At 38.6% G+C, this 22018-nt stretch overlaps 2 protein-coding genes across 8 annotated transcripts in view; both read right to left on the bottom strand.

Moving 5' to 3' along the window:
- The window catches only part of STXBP5L (syntaxin binding protein 5 like), a 553599-nt gene that overhangs the window by 400946 nt on the left and 130635 nt on the right, over window positions 1-22018 (bottom strand). For all 7 annotated transcript variants that reach the window (XM_037836387.1, XM_037836395.1, XM_037836407.1 and 4 more), the window contains exon 3: window positions 1879-1976. In XM_037836387.1, the coding sequence (XP_037692315.1) occupies window positions 1879-1976 (98 nt within the window). The remainder of the gene's footprint in view (window positions 1-1878; window positions 1977-22018) is intronic.
- On the bottom strand, window positions 15887-17029 carry LOC119534272 (casein kinase II subunit alpha'-like). The gene has a single exon (XM_037836454.1). It carries the CDS (start codon window positions 16956-16958, stop codon window positions 15906-15908), a length of 1053 nt encoding a protein of 350 aa, XP_037692382.1. The 5' UTR covers window positions 16959-17029; the 3' UTR covers window positions 15887-15905.

Below are 22018 nucleotides of genomic sequence, written 5' to 3'. Positions count from 1 at the left end.
GAAATTATCCAAACTACAACCCAGAACCCATGAATCTTGAAGACGATTGTATAAAAATGTAGCTTATGAGGGGGTGACAATGTGATTGGGAAAGACATATGGACCATACTCCCCTTTGTCTAGTTTATGGATGGATGAGAAGAAAAATGGGGGAAGAAAAAAAAAAAAGGCAGCCAGTGTTCTTTTTCACTTTAATTGTCCTTTTTCACTTTAATTTTTATTCTTATTATTTTTGTGTGTATGGTAATGAAAATGTCAAAAATTAATTTTATGATGAATGCACAACTATCTAATGGTATGGTAACAATTGAATGTATGCTTTGTTTTGTATGACTGCATTGTATGTGAATATATCTCAATAAATATGAATAAAAAAACAATGATAAAAATTTTAAAAAATAAAATTAAAATTAAAAAAATAAAATAAAAATAAAAACACACACACACACAAAAATCAATCCACATAGTAAAGAGGCAAAAGACATGCACAGACATTTCAACAAAGAGAATATACATATGACAAATAAGCACATGAAAATACATTCATAATTAGCCATCATGGAAATGCAAATTAAAACCACAGTAAGATATCACTATACAATTCTCAGAATATCTAAAATAAAAAATAGTGGCAATACAAAGTAGAGCTAATGATGTGGAGAAACAGGATCACTCATTCACTGGGGGGTGAAAGTGTAAAATGCTACAGACACTAAGGAAAACAGTTTGTTTCCTTTAAAACTACACAGGCAACTACCATATGCCTTCACCCATCCCTAACTGCACTCCTGGGCATTTATCCCAGACAAATGAAAATTTATGCTCACACAAAAACATGCACACAAATGTACAGAGCCATTTTAGTCATATTACCCCAAACTGGAAACAACCCAAAGTCCTTCAACAGGTGAATGCTTAAACAAATGGTTGTACATCCATACCATGGAATACTACTCCACAACAAAAAGGAATGAACTACTGTTACATGCAACAACTTGGGTGAATCTTCAGAGAATTATGCTGAAGAAAGACAATCCCAAAAATTTAAATACTGTATTATTCCATTTATATGACATCCTTGAGAAGGCAAAATTATTGAAGAACAGCTTAGTGGTTGTCAGGGGTCAGGGATTTGAGTAGAAAAGTTGAAGGATGGAGTATGGCTCTAAAAGAACAAGATGAGGAATCACTGAGGTGAGAGAAATGTTCTGTATCTTGACTGTTAAAATGTCAATATCCTGGTAGTGTTATTGTAACTATAGTTTAATAAGATGTTACCATTGGGGGAAAATGGATCAATGGTCTATGGGATCCTTCTGTATTATTTCTTAGGACTACATGTGAATCTATAATTATCTCAAAATAAAAAATTTAATTTAAAAAATCTGGGATAACACTAAAGCAGACTTTGGAGGGAAATTTATACCAGTAGAGGCATATATTAGAAAAGAAGACAGGTCTTAAATAATGCCTCAGCTAGACAAAGAAGAACAAATTAAACCCAAATTAAGCAAAAGAAAGAAAACTTAAAAGATTAGAGTAGAAACTGATGGAATAGAATATTGAAAAATAATACATAAAATCAATGAAACCAAAGTTGGTTCTTTGTAAAAATCAATACAGTTGATAAGTTTCTAGCCAGACTGGTCAGGATAAAGAGAAGAAAACCTTATCAATAATGAAAGAAGGGGCAGCATACTGATCTCACAGATATTAAAAGTATGCCAATAACTTTGACAATGTGGGTTATCACAATAATTTCCCATTTCTAAAGAAACAATAGACTTTATCCGGTTATAAATATTTCACTTACCTGAATGTTTAAGGATATACAGTTGATATTAATACATAGAATAATGAACCAAAAATTAAGGATACATTCGTATAGCACCTGTTCTTGTCCCAATAGCCAGGATTTTCTGAACAGGATCAAAGGCTAATGCTGTGGGCTGATAAGGAAAACCATGCCGAACTGTCTGAAAGATAGCAAACAGTACAAATAGTCATCAGGGCAATAAAAACTAAAATCACAAGATACTATAACACAACCACCAGAATGACTAAAATAAAAAAAAAAAAAAAAAAAGATAACAGCAACAAAAACCACTGCCAAATGTTGGCAAAGATACAGAGTAACCTGAACTCTCATACAATGTTGGTGGGATATAAAATAATTCAACCACTTTGTAAAATGTATTATAGTTTTTTATCATTTATTACATAATCATATCTTATGGCCTAACAATTTCCACTCCTGTATATGTACCCAAGAAAACCGAAAGCATATTCCTCAAAATGATTTCTATGATTATATCCCTGGCAGCTTTATTCTTTTATTTTTAATATTTTTTTCTGTGGGTTTACAGAACAGTCATGAATAAAATATAGGCAGGAATCCCATACAACACCCTATGACCAACACTGTGCATTGGTGTGGAACATTTGCTACAATTGATGATAGATAGCACATTTTTATAATTGTACTATTAAATGAAGTCCACATTTTAAACTAGCATTTACAGTTTGTGTAGTGTACTTCCATAGAGTTTAAAAAATTTTATACTGTTACCACGTACAGAATCCAACATTACCTATTTTAATCATATTCATACATTTTAAGCCTTATCTTCCCATTCCTTTTCCACATCCCATCTCCTGGTAACTTTATATTCTAGCTACTGTCTTTATGAGTTTGCTTATTCTAATTGATTCAAATAAGTAAATTATAAAATATTTGTACTTTTGTTTCTGGCCTATTTAATTCAACATAATATCTTCAAGGTTCATCCATGTAGTATATGCATCAGAACTTCATTCCTTCTTACAGCTGAATAATATTCTGTTGTGTTTATCCATTCATCCATTGATGGATACTTGGGTTGCTCCCATCTTTTGGCAATTGTGAATAATGCCATGAACACTGGTGTGCAAATATCTGTTCAACTACCTGCTTTCAGTTCTTTTGGGTACATACTTAGTGGGAATGCCAGGTCATACAATATTTATACACCTAGTTTCGGAGGAAGCGCCAAACTGTCTTCCACAGTAGCTGTACCATTTTACATGGCCACTGGTAATGAATCAGTGTTCTTCTTTACCTGCATCCTATCCAATACTTGTTATTTTCTGTGTTTTTAGTAGCAACCATTCTAATGGGTGAGGAATGATATTTCCTTGTAGTTTTGATTTGCAATTACCTGATGGCTAATGATGTTGAACATCTTTTAATGTGCTTTCTGGACATTTGTATATCTTCTCTGGAGTGATGTCTATTCAAGTCTTTTGCCCTTTTTTAGTTGGGCTGTTTCACTTTTGTTGTTAAATCAAAGGAGTTCTTCATATATTCTGGATATTTAACCCTTATTAGATATGCCATTTCCAAATATTTTCTCTCATTGTTTTGGTAGTCATTTTACTTTCATGATGAACTACTTTGAGGCACAAATTTTTTAAAATTTTGATGAGGTCCCATTTATCTATATTTTCTTTTGTTGCTTGTGCTTTGGGTGTAAAATTTAAGAAACCATTGCTAACAAGGTCATGGAGATGCTTCCCTAGATTTTCTTCTAGTAGTATGATAGTTCTAGCTCTTATATTTAGGTCTTTGATCAATTTTGAGTTGATTTTTGAATATGGTGAGAGGTAGGGGTCCTCTTTTTTTCCAAATAGAGATCCAGTTGTCCCAGTCCCATTTGTAGAAGATACAAATTCTCTCCCGATTTAATTGCCTTTGGCCCTTGTCAAAAATCAGTTGATCATAAATGTGAAAGTTGATTTCTGAGCTCTCAATTTGATTCCATTGGTCTATAGGTCTGTCCTTGTGGCAGAACCATGCTGTTTTTGATTACTGTGGCTTTGTAATAAGCCAGGAAGTGTAAGTCCTCCAAATTCATTCTTTTTTTCAAGATGGCTTTAGCTATTTGGGGCCCCTTATCCTTCCATATAAATTTCATGATTGGTTTTTCCATTTCTGCAAAGAAGATTGTTGGAATTTTGATTGGGATTGCATTGAATCTATAAATTGCTTTGGGTAGGATTGCCATATTAATAATATTTAGACTTCCAATCCATGAACACATAAGCTTCTTCTATTTATTTAGGTCTTCTCAAATTTCTTTTTGTAATGTTTTATAGATTTCTGTTTATAAGTCCTTTACATCCTTGGTTGAATTTATTCCTAGATGTTTGATTCTTTTTGTTGCGATGGTGAATGGAATTTTTTTTAAGGATTTCTTCTTCTGATTGTTCATTGCTTGTGATAGAAACACAACTATTTTTGGGTATTGATCTTGTACCCTGAAACTTTGCTGAATTCATTTATTAGCTCTAGTAGCTTTCTTGTGGATTTTTCAGGATTTTCTGTATATAAGATCATATCATCTTCAAATAAGGAAAGTTTCATTTCTTCCTTTCCAATTATTTCTTTTTCTTGATTAATTGCTCTGGCTAGAACTTTCAATACAATGTTGAATAACAGTGATAGTGGGCATCCTTGTCTTGTTCCTGATTTTAGAGGAAAAACTTTCAGTCTTTCACCATTAAAGAAGACATGAGCTGGGGACTTTTCATGTATGCCCTTTATCATGTTGTAGAAGTTTTCCTCTATTCCTAGTGTTCTAAGTGTTTTTATCAAAAAGTGGTGCTGTATTTTGTCAAATGCCTTTTCTGCATCAATTTAGATGATCGTGTGTTTTTTTCCCTTCATTCTGTAAATGTGGTGTATTACATTAATTTATTTTGTTATGTTGAACAGCTCTTGCATACCAGGGATAAATCCCATTTAATCATGATGTATAATTCTTTTAATATGCTGTTGAATTTGGTTTTCTAGTATCTTGTTGAGGACTGTTATATATATAATCATAATGAGATATTGGTTTACAGTTTTCTTTTCCTGTGGTATCCTTATCTGGCTTTGGTACATGGGTGATGTTGGCCTCATAGAATGCATTACTGAGTGTTCCCTCCTCTTCAACTTTTGGAAGAATTTCAGCAGATTTCAAGTAAAATCTTCTTGGAATGTTTGGTAGAATTACCTTGTGAAGCCATCTGGTCCTGGGCTTTTCTTTGTTGGGAGGTTTTTTGATAACTGATTCAATCTGTTCACTAGTAATTGGTTTGCTGAGATCCTCTATTTCTTCTTGAGTCAATATAGGTAGTTTGTGTGTTTCTAAGAATTTGTCCATTTCACCCAGGTTATCCATTTTATTAGCATACAATTGATCACAGAATTCTCTTATAATCCTTTTTATTTCACTGGGGTTCGCAGTCATGTCCCCCTTTCATTTCTGATTTTAGTTATTTGTATCCTTTCTCTTCTTTCATTTCTCAGTCTAACTAATGGTTTGTCAATTTTAATTGATTTTTAAAAAGAACCAACTTTTGGTTTTATTGACTTTCTCTATTTTTTTTTTTTTGTTGTTGTTGTTGTTTTCTATGTCATTTCTTTCTGTTCTCATCTTTGCTATCTCCTTCCTTCACATTTTGGGTTAAGTTTGCACTTCTTTTTCTGTTTTTCCTGTTTTAAAGTTAAGTCTCTGATTTGAAGTCTTGCTTCTTTTTTTTTTTTTTTTTTTTTGCCTTTTTAATTTGTATTGGGATTTTTCAGATACCATACAATTATCCAAAGATCCAAAGTGTACAATCATTTGCCCCTGGTACCCTCATACAGCTGTGCATCCATCACCACACTTAATTTTTGTTCAATTTTTAGAAACTTTTCATTACTCCAGACAAGAAATAAAGTGAAAGATGAAAAAAGAAAAAAAAAAAAAGAAAGAAAGAAAAGGAAACTCAAATCCTCCCATATCCCTAACCAACCTCCCTCAATTGTTGACTTGTAGTGTTGGCATAGTACATTTGTTACTGTTTATGAAACGACGTTGAAATACTACTAACTGTAGTATCCAGTTTGCAATAGGTATATATTTCTTCCCTATATGCCCCTCTATTATTAACTTCTAATTGTATTGTCATACATTTGTTCCGGTTCATGGAAGAGATTTCTAATATTTGTACAGTTAATCATGGACATTGCCCACAACAGGATTCACTTTTATACATTCCCATCTTTTGACTTCCAACTTTTCTTCTGGTGACATATATGACTGTGAGTTTCCCCTTTCCACCTCATTCATGCACCATTCGACACTGTTAGTTATTCTCACATCTTGCTACCGACACCTCTGTTCATTTTCAAACATCTAAGTTCATCCTAGTTGAACATTTTGCTCATACTAAGCAACTGCTCCCCATTCTTAAGCCTCATCCTATATCTTGGTACCTTATATTACATGTCTATGAGTTTACATATTATAATTAGTTCCTATCAGTGAGACCCTGCAACATTTGTCCTTGTGTGTCTGGCTTATTTCACTCAGTATATTGCCCTCGAGGTTTTGTCATCAACCCCCCCTTTTTTTTTAAGATGGTTTTGTTTACACACCATACATTCTGTCCTAAGTAAACAATTGATGGTTCTCTGTATGGTCACATCTTTATGTGTTCACCACCTTCACCACTATCTATACAAGGGCATCTACATTTCTTCCACAAGGCAGGAGGCAGAGTCAAAAAAGGTAGAGAGGCAAGAGAAAAAGGAAAAAAAAAATGACAGCTAGGAAGCAGCAACAGGAAAAATAACCTTAAATCAGAGTAAAGAGTCAGACAACACCACCAATGTCAAGTGTCTAACATACCTCCCCTATCCCCTCCTCTTATCTGCATTTACCTTGCTATATGGCCTTTGTTACATTAAAGGAAGCATAATACAATGATTCTGTTAGTTACAGTCTCTAGTTTACATTGATTGCATCCTTCACCTAATGCCTCCCCATTTTTAACACCTTGCAAGGTTGACATTTGCTTGTTCTCCCTCGTAAAAGAACATATTTGTACATTTTATCACAATTGTTGAACACTCTAGATTTCACCAAGTTACACAGTCCCAGTCCTTATCTTTCCTTCTTTTTTTCTGGTGTCTCACATGCTCCCAACCTTCCTCTCTCAACTGTATTCATAGTTACCTTTGTTCAGTGTACTTACATTGCTGTGCTACCATCTCACAAAACTGTGTCCCAAACCATGCACTCCTATATTCTCCTATCACTCTGTAGTGCTCCCTTTAGTATTTCCTGTAGGGCAGGTGTCTTGTTCACAAAGTCTCTCATAGTCTGTTTGTCAGAAAATATTTTGAGCTCTCCCTCATATTTGAAGGACAGCTTTGCTGGATATAGGATTCTTGGTTGGCAGTTTTTCTCTTTCAGTATCTTAAATGTATCACACCACTTCCTTCTTGCCTCCATGGTTTCTGCTGAGATCCACACATAGTCTTATTAAGCTTCCTTTGTATGTGATGGATTGCTTTTCTCTTGCTGCTTTCAGGATTCTCTGTCTTTGACATTTGATAACCTGATTATTAAGTGTCTTGGTGTAGGCCTATTTATATCTATTCTGTTTTGAGTATGCTGCACTTCTTGGATCTGTAATTTTATGTCTTTCATAAGAGATGGGAAATTTTCATTATTTCCTCTATTATCGCTTCTGCCCCTTTTCCCTTCTCTTCTCCTTCTGGGACACCAATGACAGGTACATTCTTGTACTTTGTTTCATCCTTAAGTTCCCGGAGATATTGCTCATATGTTTTCATTCTTTTCTCCATCTGCTCCTTTGCATGTAGGCTTTCAGGTGTTTGTTCTCCAGTTACTGAGTGTTTTCTTCTGCCTCTTGAGATCTTCTGTTGTATGTTTCCATTGTGTCTTTCATCTCTTGTGTTGTGCCTTTCGTTTCCACAGATTCTACTAGTTGTTTTTTTGAACTTTCGATTTCTGCCTTATGTATGCCCAGTGTTTTCTTTACAGCCTCTATCTCTTTTGCGAAATCTTCTCTAAACTTTTTTAATTGATTTAGCATTAGTTGTTTAAATTCCTGTATCTCAGTTGAAGGGTACGTTTGTTCCTTTGACTGGGCCATAACTTCATTTTTCTTAGTGTAGATTGTAGTTTTCTGTTGTCGAGGCATCTGACCTCCTAGGCCACCCCAATCAGGTTTTCCCAGACAAGAACAGGCTCAGGTCACAGAAGGAGGTAATATTCAGTATTTGGTTTCCCTGGAGGTTTTTCTTAGAGGATTGATACACCTGTGCTTTTCTGCCCAGCAGGTGCACCTGTCAGCCTGTCACCGCCTGTGTAAGAGGGTGTGGCCTGTGGCTCTCCTCCCCCAGGCTTTGGGGTCTGGCTCCGGAAAGGCAGGCAGTAGAGCTGGGCCCCTCCCTTTCCTCTTGGGAAGCTATGCCCCCTCCAGAAATGTCATCTGTATATCAATAAGTTCTTTGTTTCTCTGACTCTGCTGATCAAAGTGTTTTGATTTTAAAATGGCTGAGGCTTCCTTTACTGTGAAGTGCTGCGAGCTGAAAGTGGCTGAGGTTTTCTCCACAGAGACAGAAAGGGACAGAAGGCTCCCAGATTCACCTGTCAGCTACAGATAACACCCAATCCTCTGGGCTCCCCGTCCTGAGACAGATATGTACCGCTACTCTCGTAAGGTCAGTTGTCACCAAAAGCCTCTGTCTGCTTGTTGAGGATTCACTGTCTGTATTGAGCAGTTGACATTAAAACCCCAGTTGGAGTGGGGCTGAGAGAGTGCTGCTCTCTAGCACTGCGAAGATTCCATGAGGGAGGGGCTCTCAGCTCTCAGCTCTCAGCTCGGGTCCGCAGTTTTTACTTACAGATTTTATGCTGCGATCTCGGGCATTCCTCCCAATTCAGGTTGGTAGATGATGAGTGGACAGTCACCTTTGTCTCCCTGCAGTTATTCCAGCTTATTTACTAGTTTTTTGGTCATTTATGAATTGTTCCGGGGGGGACTAACAGTCTTGCACTCCTCTCTATGCCACCATCTTAGCTCCTCCTGCTTCTTTTTCAATGTAATCATATAGAGCTATAAATTTCCCTCTCAGCACTGCCTTTGGGGCAACCCATAATTTTGAGTGTGTTGTATTTTCATTTTCATTCACCTCAAGATACTTCCTAATTTCATTTCTTTTCATATTTAGCCCATCGTTTCTAAAAGAGTATGATGTTTAATTTCTAAATATTTGTGAATTTTTCATTTCTCTCTCTGTTACTGATTTCTAGCTTCATTCCATTGTGGCCAGAAAATATACATGTATGATTCTAATATTTTTTAATTTATTGGAATTTGTTTTATAAGCCAACTGTTCTAGTTGCTGCTGGAATGCAAAACACCAGAGATGGACTGGCTTCTATAAACGGGGTTTATTTGGTTAAACAGTTACAGTCTTAAGGCCATAAAGTATCCAAGCAATGCATCAACAATCGAGTACCTGCACTGGAGGATGGCCAGTGGTGTCTGGAAAATCTCTGTTAGCTGGGAAGGCACATGGCTGGCATCTGCTCCAGAGTTCTGGTTTCAAAATGGCTTTCTCCCAGGACGTTCCTCTCTAGGCTTCAGCTTCTCTCCAAGATGTCACTCTCAGTTGCTCTTGGGATGTTTGTCCTCTCTTAGCTTCTCTGGAACAAAAGTCTGCTTTCAAAGGCTGTGTTCAAAATGCCTCTGTAAACTGCAGTTTCTCTCAGTTCCTGTGCATTCTTCAAAGTGTCCCTCTTGACTATAGCAAGCTTGCTCCTTCTGTCTGAGCTTATATAGTGCTCCAGTAATTTAATTCTGACCCACTCTGAATGGGTGGAGCAATAACTCCATGGAAATTATCCAACCAAAGGTCTTGTCCACAGTTGACTGAATCACATCTCCATGGGAACACCCAAAGGATTCCAAAATCTAATCAACACTAATATATCTGCCCACACAAGAGTGCATCAAAGATAATGCGTTTTGGGGGACATAATACATCGAACTGGCACACCAACATATAGTCTATTCTGGAGAATGATCCATGTGCACTCAAGAAAAATGTGCATTCTGCTGCTGTTGGATAAAGTGTTCTATATATGTCTGTTAGGTCTAGTTGGTTTAGAATATCAGTCAAGTCTTCCACTTCCTTATTGATCTTCTGACTAGATGTTCTGTCCATTATTGAGAGTGGTGTATTAAAGTCTCCTACTAATAATACAGAACCATCAAAATCTCCCTTCATATCTTTCAGTATTTGCTTCATATATTTTCAGGATCTGCTGTTAGGTGCATATATATTTATAATTGTTACATTTTCCTGCTGAATTCTCCCCTTTATCAGTAATATACTGTCCATCTTTGTCCCTCATAGCTGTTTTTGACTTGAAGTCTATTATATCCAATATTAGTATAGCCACCCCAGCTCTCTTTTGGTTACTACTTGCATGGTATAGTTTTTCCCATCCTTTTACCCTCAACCTACTTGTATCTTTGAATTTAAGGATGAATCTCTTGCAGACAGCTTATAGTAGGGTTATGCTATTTTTTTAATCCATTCTGCCAATTTCTGCCTTTTGACTAGAGATTTTAAACCATTTACATTTAAAGTCACTACTTATAATACAAGACTTTTGTGCTGGTTTGAATCTGTTAGGTACCCCAGAAAAGCTTATGTTCTTTTAATCCATCCCTGTGGGTGAAGACCTATTGTTTGGTGGGACCTTTAGATTGTTTCCATGGAGATGTGACCCAGCCCTTGCTGGGGTCCTCTGTGAGAGCATAAAAGATAGGTGAAATTCAGAGAGCACAGAGAGACATTTTAGAGAAACATTTTGGAGACAGCCATTGAAACCAGAACCAGGAGAGAAGCTCAGAGATGAAATCCCAAGTTTGCACCAGAGAAGCTAAGAGAGGACCCACAGACACTTAAGAGAGAAAACACCCCAGGAGAAGCAAGAAGGATCACAGGAGCTGAGAGAGAAAGGCACTGAAATCAGAGCCCAGGAGAGAAGACCAGCAGATGTCACCATGTGCTTTCCCATGAGACAGGGAGAACAGAAGCCAGGAGATAAGGATCAGCAGTTGCCAGCCATGCACTTTCCCATGTGACAAAGGAACCTCAGATGCCATCAGCCTTTACCCAGAGAGGGTATCATCCCGTTGATATCTTAATTGGACATTTTCATGGGCTTGGAACTGTACATGTATGAACTAATAAGCCCTCACTGTAAAAACCAATCCATTTCCAGTATATTGCATGCCAGCAGCTTTAGCAAACTGTGCCAGTTTGTATATATTATGTCCCCCAGAAAAAGCCATAGTCTTTAATGCAATCCTGTGAGGGCAGATTCATTAATCTTTTTGATTATGGTGTGAACTCTTGACTGAATGTTTCCATGAGATTTAGTCCCACCCATTCAGGGTGGGTCTTGATTATTTTACTGGAGTCCTTTAAAAAGAACCAACACAGAACCAGATGCTGCTGACACTTAGAGATGCTTAGAGATGCTTGAAGTTGCAAACAGAAGGACATTTGGAGATGCCAAGCTCAGGATGCACAGGAGCTAAGAGAGGACAAAACACCCCAAGAGTAACTGAGAGAGACATTTTGGAGATGGCCATTGAAAGCAGATGCTTGGAGACATTTAGAGATACTGGCCCAGAGTTTGCTACAGACAAGCTAAGAGAGACAAGCCCAGAGACATTTAGGAGAACACCATTTTGAAATGCAATCAGGAAGCAAAGGAACAGCAGACGTCAGCTTCGTGCCTTCCAAGCTGACAGAGGTGTTCCAGACACCGTCAGCCATTCTTCAGTGAAAGTATCCTCTTGTTGATGCCTTAGTTTGGACACTTTTATAGCCTTAGGACTATAAATAAACCTCCTTTAAAAAGCCACTTCATTTCTTGTATTTTGTTTAGCAGCAGCATTAGCAAACCAGAACACAAACCAAAATAATTTTCTTCTGCCATTTTGCTATTTAGCCTTTGTAAGTCTTATACTTTTGCCCTTCACGTCTGTTAATGCCTACTTTTATATTTATTTTTTTTCTGTTGTACCCTCTTGAGTGCATTCTCTATTCTATTTGTATATATATATATTTTTATCTCTTTTCTTGTGCTTACCATGGGTTAAAATATAACAATCATATTTGCTTTGACACCAATTTAATTTCAATAGCATGTGCATATACTTTTCCTATACCCCTCTGTTCACCCACCATTTTTTTTGTACTTGTTACCACTTATATTTTTGTACATTGTATATCCAAAAACATAGATTTTGTCTTCTCCTTCTGGGATTCCCATAATACATATATTGGTGTGCTTGATGGTGTTTCAAAGGTGTCTTAGGTTATTTTTGCTTTTAATAGTGCTTTTTACTTTCTGCTCCTCTGTTTGATTCAAGTGCTTTTCTTCAAGTTCACTGATTCTTCTGCCAGCTCCAATCTAATCTTAAAACTCTCCTGGGAATTTTTCATTTCAGTTATTGTGGTCTTCAACTCCAGTAGTTCTGTTTGTTCCTTTTTTAAATTTCTCTTTTTACTAAGACTTTCATATTGCTCATTCACTGTTTTCCTGGTATCCTTTATTTCTTTCTTTGTATTTTCCTTCATCTCCTTGAGCATTTTTAAGAACATATTTTTAAAGGCTTTGTTCAGTATGTCCACATTATCATCTTCTTCAATGTTTTCTGAATGCTTTTCCTCTTCCTCTGGATAGGCCATCATTTCCTATTTCTTTGTCTCATATTCTTCTGTTGCACACTGTACATTTTAATTTTTAAAAAGGTTAAATGTGGGATTTACTCCCTGGAATGTCTGTTTCTTGACTCTGTAACTAGTTGGTCATAAGACAGACATTTTCTTGTGCCTCAGCCCTCCTAACAGGAAGGTCTGTGTAAGGTGAATGCAGGATTCAGGTTTTTCCCTGTCTTTCTGGGCTTCTGTCTTGTCCTAGGCTTTTGCTTGTTAGTTGTTTTGGATTTCCCGTTTATAGGAGTTTGGTTATCCTCTATATTTCCCAGGAGACAGACCTCCCTCTCCCACTTGTTTAAACCTGGCAGGCCTTTGCCCCAGCCTGTCTGCTTCTATAGTTTTTACACTTCTTTCATTGTCTCAGGGTAGTTTTGCCATGAATGAAAATTCTGGGAGAAGGGATATGGTGGAGTGGACTTTCCCAAGACTTTTCCAGCCAAAACAGGGCCAGGGATCTATGAAGTGGGTGCAAACTGTCTCCAAAGTGCCTTGGGGGTAAGGATCAGGAAGGGCACCAAGAGTTTCTTTGACTGCTCCCCAAAAGAAGTTTTCATATCCTGTCCAAAAAATGCAGCCCTTCAACTAACTGTCCCTTGCAACCCTGAGGAAGCACAGTATCTCTGAGTATCCACCCTTGCTGCTGCAGCCCCTGTCCAGCAAAGTTGAAACAATAGCTGCCACCAGATTTGTCCAAGTAGGTTGAAACAATGGCTGCCACCAGATTTGTCCAAGTAGGTTCAAACAATAGCTGCCCTCAAATCCAGGTCCCCAATGACTCAAAGTTGCTTTTCAAAAGCCATGATCAGTGATCAACTGTGCCCACACCTGTTCATGGGCATTTTGGAGAGAAGCTGAAGCCTAGAGAGGAACATCCTGGGAAAAAGCCATTTTGAAACCAGAATTCTGGAGCAGACTCCAGCCACGTGCCTTCCCAGCTAACAGAGGTTTCTGGATGCCATTGGCCATCCTCCAGTGAAGGTACCTGATTGTTGATGCATTACCTTGGACACTTTCTGGCCTTAAGACTGTAACTGTGTAACTAAATAAACCCCCTTTTATAAAAGCCAATCCATTTCTGGTGTTTTGCAAAAAGGCAGCATTAGCAAACTGGAACAATGGGGAATAGAATTTTTTTTTTTTTTTTTTTTTCTGACTCTTTTCTCCAGATGCTTTTATTGCCTCTGGGGGAATCAAGAGGATACTGCTTACCAAGACCCTCCAGCAGGCTCTTTCTACTTGGTCCAGACAGGCAACAACAACAACAAAAAAGGCAGGGCAGAGGGAGTGGGTGAGAATGAGAGGTAGGGGAGCAGGAAAGACACACAGTAACACACCTCCCTGATAATAGCCAACAGTTCGATAATTGCCTATAAGGGCACAACAGAAGGCTTTTGATAATCCAAAACACTGAGTTTTGCTGTCTGACATATTGACATAGGCTCGGCTGAGAGTGCATGTCTCGTTTTCAATTTTCAGGTAGAACAATGTTTACACTAATATACATAATGTGCAATGCAGGCAGGTAGTATTGTTATGAGAACCTTAGCTGAACTCATTTCCTGGCTTTGGATCTTATTTAATTTCTTATTCTGGAACCTCAACTCCATAATAAGAGAAGAGTTTTATTTGCATTTTAAGTTCTTGCACACCAACGAACAAAAATAGTATCTACATTTAGAGATAGGACTCACTACCAATACCAATATGATTTTATTGGAATGTGGAATGTAAACAAATGTTTCAAACAAACTAACTTTGTAAAAATGTATGGCATTATTAAATAATTAATAAAGAAATCCTACAGTGGGATGTGATGACACGTCTAGCTCTAGCCCAGGTGTGTGAAATCTCCACAGCGGTAGCATGGTGCTGCAGCTGGGATTCCAAGGAGCAGCTGGGCTGAGGTGCCCACCTGCAATCTGTATTGATGACAAGTCCCAAAATGAAATTAACCCAATTTTTTTTTTTTTTTTTTTTTTAAACCTAGCCTCCTTTGCTAATGTACAGGCTAGCATGATGGATCCAAACCTTTAACCTTTGTGCCAGTAGATCTGCTTCCTTCCCCAAGCCCCTGGTAAACTCCTCTCCTTTCAGTCACTCGGGTGGCCTTGCCACACAACTCCAGCACCTTGCATGCGAAAGACTTGTCTTTCTCATCACAATAAGCATCACATATCAGAGCTTAAAAATGTGTTACCCTGATTACAGCAGGAAATTATTTCTCTCAGGGGGATAAAAAAGAGGGAAGAAAAGGAGGGAGGGGTATATAACTTTCACCCAATAAATCTTTTCTGAATAAACTCTAATGGGATATTATTCTCCCTCCCTGACCTGCCTGAAGACTGACTTTCCAGCTTTAGCTATGGGCGTGAACAAAAAGTCTGTTTCAAAGAGGTGCATTAAAACAGGTGCACATATAGGTATGTGCTGGAAAGTGGTTTGTTTTCCTTACAAGGCTGGGAAAAAAAGGGTAAATGAAAAAATAGCAACAAGATTTTTATGGTTAGGCAAATCGACAAAGGTTACACTTTGAGTTATCACTTAGCATCTAACTTTCAATGAGACTGATGACCTATTTGTGGCACCGCAAGGTTTAGTGATGCCACCTGACATCAAAGAGGACTCTTTTGTGAAGTGATTACAGTTTGCTCCCATATGAATACACTTGGAGGAAAACTGCAGGGATGAGGTACATTTCCTGGAGAGCTCATGTCATAAAAAATACATAAAACATGAATTTTAAAAGAGCTTTAAAAAAAAAGAAAAAGAAATACTGTCACTGTTTAATATCTCCTTTTCACAAATGAGGCTGGTGTGTCAGTGTAGACTGCTGACATTTTGCTATAACTTGAGCCTGAATCTCACCAAAGGAAACCCAGACCACAATGGAATAGACAGGAAGTCAGATATTCAGAGCTTGTTGACTGAAGGGGTTAATTCAACAGTGGTCTCCTGTTAAAGCAGGTAATGCACAACAACTCTGAGTCTCTCATCTCCCATGCATACCAGAGGGAGCTTCCCTCAGATCCTGAACTATGCGCATCATCATGCTGCCAAAGCGGCAGCTCCCTGTAGACTAGTACTGGGGAGTTTCTTTCTTTCTTTCTTTCTTTCTTTCTTTTTGACAGACTTTTAGGTCTTTACTCTTCTTTGCATTTAGAAGGAATGATTACAATTTCTTTTTATCACACTGTAGTTTTCCTTCAAGGATGTGTGTTTTGGTTGGTTGGTTTTATTGGCAAGCATCAATGCCGCATTACCCGTCGCTTCCCAGTCTTCATCGTGCAGTTGTGAGACCACTGGAAAGCACAGTGTTATCTGCAGAAGGCTGGGACTGCTCCTTCACCACAGCGTAGAAGTACGGGTGCTCCATGGCCTCCTTGGCGGTCAGTCTCTGTTGATGGTCGTATCGCAGAAGTTTGTCCAAAAGATCTAGGGCCTCAGGACTGACAAGGTGTCTGTTCTCACTGTGGATAAAGTTTTCCCAGCGTTTCCGTGAGTGTTGTCCCAGGATATCGTTGAAGTGTGGATCTAGGTCTATGTGATACTTCTTCAGATACCCATACAGCTCATCTGTACCCAGAACCTTGGCAATGCGAACAAGCTGGTCATAGTTGTCCTGTCCGTGGAAGAAGGGTTCCTTTCGAAAGATCATGCTTGCTAACATGCAGCCCAAACTCCACATGTCCAAGCTATAATCATACATCTGGTAGTCCACAAGAAACTCTGGTCCTTTGAAGTACCTCGAGGCTACACGGACATTGTACTCCTGAGCAGGATGATAGAACTCTGCCAGCCCCCAATCAATCAGTCGCAGCTTTTTCTGTTGGTGATCTATCATGACATTGTGAGGTTTCACATCTCTGTGCATGATTCCCTTGCTGTGGCAGTAATCCAGAGCTTTAAGTAGTTCATACATATAAAACCGGATATCAAAGTCTGTCAGGATCTGGTAGAGTTGCTTAAAATCTGTATTATTGATATATTCAAATACCAAAGCTGGTGTCTTTGACACGGGGTCCTTTACAGTGTCAACCAGCTTAATGATATTTGTTCCACCACGAAGATTCTCCAGAATCTTAACCTCTCGTTTTATCTTCTTTTTCTTCACTGGCTTGAGAATTTTTACAACCACTCTCTCGTTGTTGGTGATGTTAATGGCCTCAAATACTTCACTATACTTTCCCCGACCAAGTTTTCGAACCAGTTGGTAATCATCTTGATTACCCCAGCTCGGGACGTGCGCCTCATAGTCCCAGTACTCGCGGCTCCTCAGGCTGTTCACCTCGGCGTAGACCCGGGCCCTGCTGCCCGCGGCCGGGCCGGGCATGGCGGGCGGGACCGGGGGGCGCCGCGGGGCGCAGAGGGTGGCGCGGCGGGGGGCGCCGGGGGGCGGGCGGAGCAGGCGGCGGGCCGCGGGGCGCCGGAGGAGGAGGAGGAGTGCGGCGGTGGGCGGCCCGCGCCAGGCCGGGCCCGCGGGGGCGGGCGGGTTGGGGGGCGCGGGGGGCGCCGGCCGGGCCGGCCCGGCCTGGAGCGGCGGGCGAGGCGGAAGGGCGGGCGGCGCTCGCGCTCCTGGCGGCCTCGGCTCGGCTCGTGGTCCCGAGTCAGTGGCAGTGGCAGCAGCAGCGGCGGCAGCGGCAGCCACCGGCCGGGAAAGCTGGGGAATAGAATTTTTATGTCTCTTTCTGTCACTAGCAAGGTAGCAGGGCTTGGACTCCTCAGTAGTCAGCTGTGAGAGTGGCGGATGCGCACCAGTGGGTGCAGAAAGAGCAATTTACTATTCTTTACCATATTTATCAGCTTCTTCCTACTGCTCTTCCCTGGATGCTCTACAGTATTCTTATGGCCTCTGGAGTTTCAAAATAGTTTCACATAGTTACTGCCTGTTTTATAGGTGCCTTGGTGGAAGGACTGAGTCCTGGTGCTCCCCAGTCCACCATCCTCTCACCCCACCATGAAGCTCTATTCTTAAAAGTGGAAAACTGGAAAAAGCCTAGCTATCAATTAACAAGAGAATGGAAAACAAACTGTGGTATAATAATACAATGACAGATTCTACTCAACAATTAAAAGAAACAAACTCCTGATAAATGCAACATGAATGACTCTCAAAAATACTATGCTAAGTAAAAAGAGCCATATGATCGATCTTTTTATAGGTTAGTGTGAAACAGTGACACATTACAAAGTAATTTGGTCAGAGAATAAAAACATATGTGGGGCCCCCTTGAGGAGCTGGGGGAAAATGCAGAAGTGTTGGACTTCCTCACCTGGATTGTTGCTGATATTCTTGCAAACATTGAGGACTGGCAGTTTGGTATGCCAAGCCCTCTATCTTGGGGCTTGCCCTTATGAAGCTTGTTATTGCAAAGGAGAGGCTAAACCTGCTTATAATTGTGCCTAAGAGTCTCTGCCTGAGTACCTCTCTGTTGCTCAGATGTGGCCCTCTCTCTCTAGTTAACCCAACTTGGCAGGTGAACTCACTGCCCTCCCCCCTACATGGGATCTGACTCCCAGGGGTGTAAATCTCCCTGGCAATGGAGGATATGACTCCTGAGGATTAGAGGATGAATCTGGACCTGACATCGTGGGATTGAGTACATCTTCTTGACCAAAAGGGGGATGTGAAATAAAACAAAATAAAGTTTCAGTGGCTGAGAGATTCCAAATGGAGTCAAGAGGTCACTCTGTTGGGCACTCTTACACACTATACAGATAACCCTTTTAAGGTTTTAGTGTATTGGAATAGCTAGAAGTAGATACCTGAAACTGTCAAACTGCAAACCAGTAGCCTTGACTCTTGAAGATGATTGTATAACAATGTAGCTTACAATGGGTGACAGTGTGATTGTGAAAGCCTTGTGGATCACATTCCCTTTATCCAGTGTATGGATGGATGAGTAGAAAAATGGGGACAAAAACTAAATGAAAAATAGGGTAGGGAGGATGATTTGGGTGTTCTTTTTTACTTTTATTTTTTATTCTTATTTTTACTTTTCCTGGTATAAGGACGATGTTCAAAAAATGGACTGGGGTGATGAATGCACAACTATATGATGGTACTGTGAACTGCTGATTGTACACCACAGATGGTTGTATGACGTGAATATATCTCAATAAAACTCGAATTTTAAAAAAAGAGCCATATGCAAAACAGTGCATACAGTATGGTTCCATTTATATTAAGTTCAGAAAAAGGAAATCTAATCTATGGTGAAAAAAAATCAGAACAGTGGGTGCCTGGATAAAGATTGACTGGGAAGGGGGATGAAGAAACATTACTGGGTAAGGTAATAATTTATATTTTTATAGAAGTTTGAATTACACAAGTGTATACATTAGTTCAAAACTCACTGAATGATACCACAAAATTTGTGATTTTCCTAAATGTAAATTATGCTTCAAAAATAAAAGATAAGAAAAATTTATTATAAGCAAATATTGAACTCTTGTTAATGATATGCATGCTGAAGTGTGAAGTAGCCAAGTGTGCTGATTGAGATTTGTAACATTTCAAAGTGCATTCAAAAAATAGCACAGATAAGAAGATAAAAAGAGAATTAAAAATACAGTAAATACAGGTAAATAAATAAATAAAAAATAAATAAATAATAAGTAAATACAGGTATGCCTTATTTTATTGTGCTTTGCTTTATTGGAGTTCACAGATTTTCCATTTTTAAAAAATTGAGAATTTTTGGCAACCCTGTGTCTAGCAAGTCTATCAGTGCCATTTTCCAACAGCATGTGTTCATTTAGTGTCTTTGTGTCACATTTTTTAATTCTCACAATATTTCAGACTTTTTCATTATTCTTATAACTGTTATGGTAATCTGTGATCAGTGATCTTTGATATTACTATTGTGATTGCACAATTACTATTGTAATTGTTTAGGGGTGTTACAAACTGCACCCATATAAGATGGTCCAATTTAATCCATAAATGTTGTGTGTGTTCAGACTGCTCCACCTACTTGGCTGTTTCCTTGTCTCTCTCCCTCTCCCATGACTTCCCTATTCCCTGAGACACACAATATTGAAATTTGGTCAATTAATAATCCTATAATGGCCTCTAAGTGTTCAAGTGAAACAAAGAGTCACGTCTCTCATACGAAATCAAAAGCTAGAAATGATTACACTTAGTGAGGAAGGCATGTCAAAAACCAAGATAAGTCAGAAACTAGGCTACTCTTGTGTCAAACAGTCAAGTTATGGATGCAAAAGAAAGGTTCTTTAAAGAAATTAAAAGTGCTATTCCTGTGAATACATGAATGATAAGAAAGCAAAATGGCCTTATTGATGCTAAGGAGAAAGTTTTAGTGGTCTGGATAGAAGATCAAACCAGTCACAACATTCCTTTAAGCCAAAGCCTAATCAGAGCAAGATCCTAACTCTGTTCAACTCTATGAAGGCCGAGAGAAGTGAAGATGCTGCAGCAAAAATGTTCGAAGCTAGAAGAAGTTGGTTCATGAGGTTTAAGGAAAGAAATCATTTCCATAAAATAAAAGCACAAGGTGGAGCAGCAAGTACTGATGTAGAAGCTGCAAGTTATCTAGAAGATTCAGCTATGATAATTAATGAAGGTAGCTATACTAAACAACAGATTTTCAATGTAGACAAAACAGCCTTATAAAGTATTGAAAAAAATATGCCATCTAAGATTTAAACTAGAAGTCAATGCCTGGTTTCAAAGTTTCAAATGACAGGCTGACTCTCTTGATAGGTGCTAATGCAGCTGGTGACTTCACGTTGAAGCCAATGCTCATTTAGCATTCTGACAATCCTAGATCCCTTAAGAATTGTGCTAAATCTACTGTGCCTGTGCTCTATAAATGAAATAACAAAGCTTAGATGACAGCACATCCGTTTACAACATGGCTTACTGAATATTTTAAGCCCATTTTGACACCTACTACTCAGAAAAAATGATTCCGTTCAATATATGACTGCTCATTGACAATGCGCCTTGTCACACAAGAGCTCTGATAGAGATGTACAATGAGATGACTGTTGTTTTCATGCCTGCTAACACAACATCCCTTCTGAAGGTCATGGGTCAAGGAATTATTTTGATTTTCCACCCTCATTATTTAAGAAATATATTTCATAAGGCTATAGCTGCCTTAGTGATTACTCTGATGGATCTGGGCAAAGTAAACTGAAAATTTCTGGAAAGGATTCACCATTCTAGATGCCATGAAGAACATTCATGTGTCATGGGAGAAGAACAAAATATGAATATTAACAGGAGTATGGAGAAAGTTGATTCCAACCCTCGTGGATGACTTTGAGGGGTTCAAGACTGCAGTGGAGGAAGTAACTGCAAACATGGTAGAAATAGCAAGAGAACTAGAATTAGAAGTGGAGCCTAAATTGCTGCAATTTCTTGGTAATACTTGAATGGATGAGGAGTTGCTTCTTATCGATGAGCAAAGAAAGTAACTTGAGATGGACCTTACTCCTAGTGAAGACACTGTAAACATTGTTGAAATGATAACAAAGGATTTAACGTATTACATAAACTTAGTTGATAAAACAGTGGCAGGGTTTAAGAGGATTGACTCCAATTTTGAAAGAAGTTCTACTGTGGGTAAAATGCTATCAAACAGTATTACATGCTACCGGGAAATTTTTCATGAAAGGAGAGTCAATCAATGCAGCAAACTTCATTGTTGTCTTATTTTAAGAAATTGCCACAGTCACCCAACCTTCAGCAAACACTATCCTGATCAGTCAGCAACCATCAACATTAAAACAAGACAATCTATCAGCAAAAAGATTAGAACTCACTGAAGGCTCACATCAGAGTTAGCATTTTCAAGCAATAAGGTATTTTTAATTTAAGATATGTACATTATTTTTTTGACATAATGCTACTGCACATTTACTAAGCTATCATATAGTGTAAACATAACTTTTACAGGCACTGTAAACATCCTGGGAAAAAGCCATTTTGAAACCAGAATTCTGGAGCAGACTCCAGCCACGTGCCTTCCCAGCTAACAGAGGTTTTCCGGACGCCATTGCCATCCTCCATTGAAGGTACCTGATTACTGATGTGTTACCTTGGACACTCTATGGCCTTAAGACTGTAACTGTGTAGCCAAATAAACCCCCTTTTTATAAAAGCCAATCCATCTCTGGTGTTTTGCATTCCACAGCATTAGCAAACTAGAACACCAACCATATCAAAATTTACATTAAATGTAAGTGGCCTAAATGCACCAATTTAAAATTTGAGATTGTCATCCAGAATTTAACAAAACACTGGACACTATACCACCTTCAACATGAATATCCGTGCATTTATTATAAGTGAATTATATTTCAATTAAAATGCAAAAGAAAAAGTACAATCTGGTTCAAATAGAGATGAAGAACATCCCAAAG

This window comes from Choloepus didactylus, chromosome 1 (assembly GCF_015220235.1).
Source record: "Choloepus didactylus isolate mChoDid1 chromosome 1, mChoDid1.pri, whole genome shotgun sequence".
In the NCBI taxonomy this organism is placed as follows: domain Eukaryota; kingdom Metazoa; phylum Chordata; class Mammalia; order Pilosa; family Megalonychidae; genus Choloepus; species Choloepus didactylus.
This window is presented reverse-complemented; position numbering and strand designations above follow the sequence as displayed.